Raw genomic sequence first — 7,747 nt, forward strand, 5'->3', positions numbered from 1 at the left:
CCCAGAGCTACTCCCTGTACGACGAGGACGGCAGAGGGGACACGCATCAGGGAGGCCCAACACGGTGGCCAAGACTTGACCGCACAGCCTGGGACTGCAAGGCCAACCCATCCCCCCGGGGCTGAGCTTCCCACCCCCCCAGCAGCACACAGGAGTGTATTCCCACTGGAAACCTGCAAGGACCTCAGACCATTTGGCAATTAATATGTGCAATAAGCTGCTGCTTGAGCCCCCTGACCCAGTGGGCTAGCAGTCAGTGCCCCCTGCGAGCCAGGCGGACCCAGTCCTGGATGGGGCAGCCAAAGTGGCACGGCCACCACCCCAGCATCTTCACCAGGGACAGGGACACCCCCCACCCCTGCGCTGCACACCCTGGATGTTGTTCTACATCCCACTCGTCCAGCGGCAAACAGGACCTGTTTTAGCAATAAAAAGCAACGCGCTCTGGTGCCCGATGCCCTCGGTGCTGACAGCTGAGCAGACCAAGAAACGCACTGTTCGGCCTTCGCCTGGAGAAAATCATTCTTCCCCAAGCCGACGCAGGTAAGAGGAAGGAGGAAGGTTTGGGAGGAAGCAGGCAGCAGCAGAGCTGTCACTGCATGAGGTGCAGTCCCGGCGCGGGCTGCGAGGGGACCAGCGCGGCACGCAGCCCGTCACCATCACTCCCCCACCCAGCACGAAGGGGGCCATCCTCTGCTGCTGCAAACCTGCACGGAGGTGCAAAGGGTGGTGGTTACCGATCACAACAGCCTGTCCACAAGCACGCTGCTGTCTGCCCAACTTCCTTCCCCAGAACCCCGCGAGGGGCTCGCTTGCAGATGTGAGAAAATGAAGACACACAAACCGAACACCAGTCCACCACCAGCTCCGCTGCTGGAGAGAAGGTCAGTCAGGAACCTGGCTGAGCGCACGCATTTTTATCTCGCCTACGGGGATGCAACATGTGCTGCAAGGACAAACGCCCTCATTGTTCCGACACAGCATCGCTGCCGTCCATCTCTCGGAAGCTGCTGACTTGGCCTTTTGTTTTAGGAGGTGACCGCACTGCGCCTGGCCCCTTCTTGGAAGGCATCGCTTTCTGCTGCTGCGGCCAGCACTGTCCGCACCCGTCCCGGCTGCCCAGAACGCCTCCTCCCTGACACCCCCTCCCCACCTCTCCAGCTTCGCAGGGGTGTCAGCGGTGCCAAGCTGGCCCGTGTCAATGTGCCATTGATGGAGAAGGCACGTCGCGGTGGGGGTGGCTCTCCGATCATCTGACTGGTGCCAGCCCTCTCCCCGCAGCCCGAGGTGCCCGCAGCGCCACAGCACATCCATCACAGTGCTGCTTTTCAGCCTCGCTCCATCACAAGACTTTTGTCCCAGTCACATCCAGGCGCCTTTGAGCTGAGAATGACCCGTCTGCCCTCCCTCCGTTCCCCACGCCTGGCGCTCTGCTGCCTGCAGCCACCAACACCCGCACGGGGTGAGCAGCTCTTCACACAGCAAACCCCCCAACTCCCACCTGACAAGCACCAGGTCATTTTGCTCACCGTCTGCACTACAGTCCTCTGCCTCCTCCCACACCACACCCATAACCTATGCACAGGTCCACATAGGACCCTTTCGCCTCCCCCACATCCCCCATCAGCTCTCTCCCACCCTTCCCCACACCTCCACAGCAAACCCTTCAGGCCAAAGAACCCAACCGGCTCACTATTCTGGATAAACGTGGTGACGGTGACAACCTGCGAGCGCCCCAGGGTGTCTGTGGGGGCTGGTGGGGCAACGCGGGCAGAGGCAGCCCGGGAGTGCGGGCAGAAGCTCCAGAAGTGCCTTTAGTGGGTCTCCACCTTTGCCAAACCTTTTATTCCCTTGCGGATTTACAGTTTTGAGATCAACCAAAAGCAAAGCATCACCCCCTGCATCAAATCGCATCCAGAAAGCGGATTAGGGAGCAACCATAGATTTTTCAGGTAGCTGGAAGAACAGGAATTGTTTTGGATAAAGGCTATATCCTAGGGAAAATGAGCTTTAAACTCAAACTGCTGTAAGTCAACTCCTTCCTGGCAATGGGAGAGACACCCCGGGGCAGGGAATTAGGTGTCCTGTTCCTTCACCTCCATGCTCTCCCCCTCCCACAGAAGAAAACCAATTTTCCCAAATCCACCGCTGAGCTGCTCAGTGCTCACGCAATCCTCCCTGGGAGCCTCAAGGTACGTCAAGGGAGACATACAGACCCGATCGGAGTCTGTGTTTCCAAGGTACGGCTTTGATTTTCAAGTCATCCCTTACAACATCGGCTGGAGCCTGGCAGGCAGAGTTGAGGATGAGAATCCCTGGCACGAACCGCTCCCCGCTCAGCCACACAGCTGGGAGCAGGAGGCTTTTCCTTGTGCTCGGAGCTGGTTGGAGACGGCTCTTCGCAGCCTGGGGGTTTTTAACATTTGGCATGGTAAACTCTTCTGTTCTGCAAGTTCCTGGAGCGCAGACACAGGCTGGCATTTCGCTTCCAGCAGATGAAAGTGTGAATAACTACCCCAAGGAAAACCAACACGGCAGAGAAGGCGCCTCGGGTACATCATGCGAGACACTGCAGGCTCACCTGGCGTCACCTTGCCACTGGCCACGTCACCAGGGAGGAGCCAGCATCTCCCCGCAGCACCTTTCGTGGCAGGAGACCGGCTGGGACTCGTCTTGCTGGGAGGAGCAGCCTGGGCAGGGAAGGCGCTGATCCTCCCCGGCCATTTGGCCAGGCCACTGAACCGACACGCAAGTCTGCACCAGCCTCTCGTCTCCGGTTCCGCAGACAAGGCACTGCCTCTCGTCTCCGGTTGAGCAGACAAGGAACTGTTTATCCCAGGCCAAGAACAACGAGCGATCTGCGGGATGCTCCTGCGCAAGAGCTGCTTTGCAAACAGGGGACATACGGAGCGACAGAGCTGCTCCCGAATAGGAGAGGCGGCACGGGAGGACCCCCTGCATCTCCTACCACCCTCTGGCACAGCAGCCCAGCCCCCAGCCCCCATCGCTCCTGCGGCACTAAAACGTCAGGGCCCTAACGGAAAGGTGACCAGTAAGGAGGGCACAGCAAGAAACTGGATCCATGGGAGAGATCCCTTCTGTCCCCAGGGAATACTGATCAGAAAGAGGCTTTCAAAGGAAAGGAGGACACGCGCTGCACAGGAAAACTGATCTGTTGACAGAAAATATCTATGGGTTGCCTGAAAATGAACCACCTTCACGAGAAGGTTTCCCTTGAGAGCGCATGGACTCTGGGCACCTTAGAAGGTTAAGAGCATGTCATGCGGTTTTTCACCTTCAGCTAAAGGTCACTGAGCATTCCAGCAACTCCCTGCTCCAAGCCAGGCACAACCGGAGTCAGCTACGCTCCCCAACATTGAAGCCCAGCCCGGTTTTCCTGCAGTTCGGCCAAGAACCACCGAGCACTCCTACGAAATGCTGATTATTGGTGATTTTAGTTTTACCTACAAACAGACCAGAGCCTTTTCACCAAGCCTGCTGCTTCCCTTCCAAAGCTGCACGCTTGTCGAGGGTTTTTTACTAGCCGTTCTTTTAGGAAGATGCAATTAAATCTAGGGTCATTATGGAACATCGCACCATTCCCACATCTGGCCTCCCTGACAGCTGGCGGGACCAGCTGCCTCTCAGTGAGGCAGAAACAGAGGAGGAGGAGGACACCGTGACAGACACGGGGACCAACCCATCCTGCAGAAGAGCTCATTCGCTGCATTGCCTGTCAGAGCTCAGTTTGGATCAAGCCGGCACCTCAGTGAAACCTGCCAAACCTCCTCGCTCAGCCAGCACTGGATCTTCTCCATCAGCTCCCAACTCAGCGGTAACTCCTGGAACATGCTGCTGGGAGGTAGTGCCCCTATGTACACAGCATATTTCTGTCTGTCCAATTGAAATGTCTTTTTTCCCCAGTTTAGTTGGATACTCCCTTAGGTTTTACACGATGGGAGAAGACAAACGCCCAAGACTGCTTCCACCGCCTTCTGCCTCTTCCCAACATCCCCTCTCCCTTCCCTCATCTGTGAAATCTAACCACTGCAATCCTTCCAATCACTTTTCATAAAGCATCTCCAAGCCTAAAGTAACGCCACGGCTCATTTCTGAGCTCAGCTTTCCTGCCGTGCGTCCCCCTCTGCGACTGTCACCGCTGGACTGTGACTACTTATTCCTATTGCGTTTGCAGCCCTGCTCTGCCCAGGAGGCAACCAGGGTGTTTCCACCACCAGGATAAGGATCCCCAGGCTCACAAATTCCCACTTCTCAGGAAATGATGTCGTGGAATGCAGCAAACCAGAACCAAAACCTAATTAGATGCAAGACATGCTGTTGTCGGGTTGGTTTTGGCCTCCCTTGCCGTCTTCCAAACAAGCTCTTGTGTGCAAACACACCCCATGACCAAAGCGACCTGGCCAAGACATGCAAGCAAACACTGCTGTCTTTTAATATTAAACAGCGCAGCAACTTCAAAGCAACAGGGCTGTGCTCTCCCAGCAATCCCAACAGCCAGCAGCTCCAGGCTCAAGCCGTGGCCAGGCTCCAGCTCCGGGCAGCAGCCTGCCGAGGGTGGCAGGGCGCATCGTGCATGGACACGCTTACAGAAACGCTGCCCTCCCCAGGAGGGGTTGGCATGGGGCTGGCACATTCCTGCCCAGAGCAGCCTTTGGGCTGTCCATCCAAAACCAAAACCTCAGCGCGGAGCTCTCCCACATCCACACCCCTAACGGGTACCGCGTAACTTCGGAAGGTGACGGGCGGCTGTAAAAACAGCTGCTGGAAGCAAACGCCAGCAACTTCTTCCAACATTAACAGGGCAGAATAAAAGCAGCATTCACGCCAGGCAGAGCCACAGAGCTCCCCCCAGCTCGCAAACAACGGCCCCACCGGCTGTTCTGCTGCCGCCACACAAAGGGGTTTGCATGATATGGGGACTCACCCCGAGGTTGGAGCCTTCTGCGCTCTCCTAAAATCCATCTCCAGGTACTGAGGTTTCTTTGGTCTGTTTCTGAACTGCAGAGCCTGCTCACCTGGGCACAGTCTCCCGCTGGGTTCCCAATACAGAGGGAACGGGGATCATCTTTGAGACCAACGCTCTAGGTTCAGTCCCACCTCCCAGACAAACGTGCCAGCACCGATGGAAGCAACACTCCCACAAACCAGCCAGGTCAGCGTGTCTCACAGCCCGGATGAAAAGCTGCTTTGTGCAGAAGCATGCAGGCCCTGGGCGATGCAGACAAGCCGGCTAACGCAGCCAAAAGCTCAGCCTGCGCCCTCCTTAACCTTTCCATTTCAAAGCCTTTCCGAACTCCAGCTCTGCTGAAGCCCAAAGAGAGCAGACGAGGGAATTTCACCCCTTCACCGACACTTTGTGGGTTTCCAGACTTTCAGTCAAACCCTAAAGCCTAGGAATTTCACCAGTCAGTAGCTGCCACCGTCAGAAACATCACCCAGGGAAGGTCTCCTCGCCAACTCATGTGACTCGTGGATGCCCCATCCCTGGAAGCGTCCAAGGCCAGGCTGGATGAGGCTTGGAGCAACCTGGTCTAGTGGGAGGTGTCCCTGCCCATGGCAGGGGGTGGCACTGGGTGGGCTTTAAGGTCCCTTCCCACCCAAACCAGTCTGGGATTCTGTACGTCAGAAACATCACCCAGGGAAGGTCTCCTCGCCAACTCATGTGACTCGTGGATGCCCCATCCCTGGAAGCGTCCAAGGCCAGGCTGGATGAGGCTTGGAGCAACCTGGTCTAGTGGGAGGTGTCCCTGCCCATGGCAGGGGGTGGCACTGGGTGGGCTTTAAGGTCCCTTCCCACCCAAACCAGTCTGGGATTCTGTAACTTGTGGCCACATCCACCTCGCTGTAACATCCCAGGAAGCAGCTCCAAAGAACCTTACCAGCGTGTGCCACACTCCAGCACCTAATAAGATTCATTTAAGCAGCTTGAGCTGACTAAAGCTGTTCCACTAAGGAGAGTTTTTTCTGTTAAGGGCTTAAAGCTAAAACATTCAACCTCCAGGATGAGCAAGCACAGCATGAGTGACACGGCACAAAACGGAGAGGCTGAATCCGGGTGAATTAACCCACGCAAGCTCCAGTGCATTCAACAAAACACGGCCAACACAAAAGCCGTTGCCAGCTTACGCCTTGATCCAAGAGGAGACAAGGCTACAGGTCAGCGTCAGAGGCAGAAAAAGTGGGGGTGGATAATATGGAGAAAATGAGCAGCTCTGCTCTCTCCTTACTCCTCTGGAGTGCCACCACCAGCCTAGAACACCATGTCGAGAGGGGCAGGTCCTTGACCGCAGGGCAAGCAGCGGGCTCATCCCGGCACTCCACCTGGAATTCAGGAGAGCTCTCCCACGGGTGCAAGGAGCCAGGAAGGGGCTCGCTGGGGCACGGAAAGTCCACACACAGGAGAGGACGCCAGTTCCCCTGCAAGCCAGCGCCAAAGAACGGCCAAGCTGAAGAGGGCTGGAGGCCCTCCTGGCTCCAGGTGGATGGTCACCCTTCCCCTCTCTCCCTACACTAGGTGCTGCACCCAATTAAGGGTGCCCTCGCCAGGAAGGCGGACGCGGATGCCCAGAAGCCATGAGCCCACCAGCGCTGCCACAGCAAGTGCTGGGAAGAGGCTGGAAAGGGACAGAAAAGCCAAAAGCACCATTTGGAGAAACAAAAAGAGGATGCCATGAGAGAGGAACGATGAAATCCCGTACCACAGGCACGGAAAAGGTCTGATTTCTCTGCAAGAGCCACATCCGAGGCCAGTGAGCAGGTAGGGAAGGAAACCCTCTTGCCTTACCGCATGCGGTCGAGCGATCTGCACCGGGTAGGACATGGCGTGCGGGGGATAGCGCGGCTCGGCGGCACGCCAGCTCTGTGTGTGTCACGGGCTGCGTAGATCCAGACATGTCGGAAGATCAGGGCGCGGAGATCGCTGCTTCCAAATCACGGATGAAGGATTAGGAGAGCCGAGAGCTCCTCTTCATCATGCATGCGCTTTCCACAACACGCGACAACTGGAAGCAAACGGGAAAGCAGCAGGTTAAAATGCAGTTGACCACGGTCCCATGCAACAACCGAAAGTCTGGCGAATGATTACCCCAAACCCATCCCAACCGACTGCCCCAGAAAGCCCTCGCCCAGCTCCAGGCCTGCAAATGGCCAGCAATTTATGTGGGCTCTGTGCACCTACCTCTCCAAGTCTCTTGGAGATGAGTAGTTTTTTGGGGAGTGACAGTTCCCAAAAACACAAGCTCAGAGTTTTGGCACATCAACACGAAGTCCAACGGTACAAGGTCCCTCCCCAGCCCATCCCTTTTCCCATGCTTTCTATGCCTTCCTTTCCCAGCCGTGGCCATTCTCGCAGCCACCTGAGGGAAGCCCTGATCCATACCAGGAGGGACACAGGCACCAACCTCCCGGCCAGCCCTCTCCATCCGTGGGGCTAACCCTTACTCTCATATTAACAGTTTGTTACAGAAAACACATATTCCCGCTGCAGCCCGGGCACAAAGGACATGGCCAGGCCCAGTCCTGACCAGGCAGAGTCCCACCTCCCCCAGCTTCCCCTCCCCAGAACCCCTTCTCCATCCCACGCAGCGCTGAGCACGCTCCACATGCCTCCTTTACAGTGCGGGAACACTTCAGGATGGATTCACGCCAGGATTTTGGCAGTATCCAAATCTTTCCTTGGCAGGGAATGCTTCCAGCCCCACCAACTCCCCAGCAGCCTCTCCCCACA

General features: G+C 56.8%; 1 protein-coding gene across 1 annotated transcript in view; it reads right to left on the reverse strand.

Moving 5' to 3' along the window:
• The window catches only part of LOC104511435 (nuclear receptor corepressor 2-like), a gene marked incomplete at its 3' end in the record, with an annotated part of 52,526 nt that extends 45,612 nt beyond the window's left edge, over window positions 1-6,914 (reverse strand). Inside the window, 2 exon segments of the mRNA XM_010154052.1 lie at window positions 6,806-6,886; window positions 6,888-6,914. Coding sequence (XP_010152354.1) covers window positions 6,806-6,886; window positions 6,888-6,914 — 108 coding nt within the window.
• Window positions 6,915-7,747: the final 833 nt, after the last annotated feature.

The sequence above is a fragment of the Eurypyga helias genome, unplaced genomic scaffold (assembly GCF_000690775.1).
Source record: "Eurypyga helias isolate BGI_N326 unplaced genomic scaffold, ASM69077v1 scaffold13186, whole genome shotgun sequence".
Taxonomy (NCBI): domain Eukaryota; kingdom Metazoa; phylum Chordata; class Aves; order Eurypygiformes; family Eurypygidae; genus Eurypyga; species Eurypyga helias.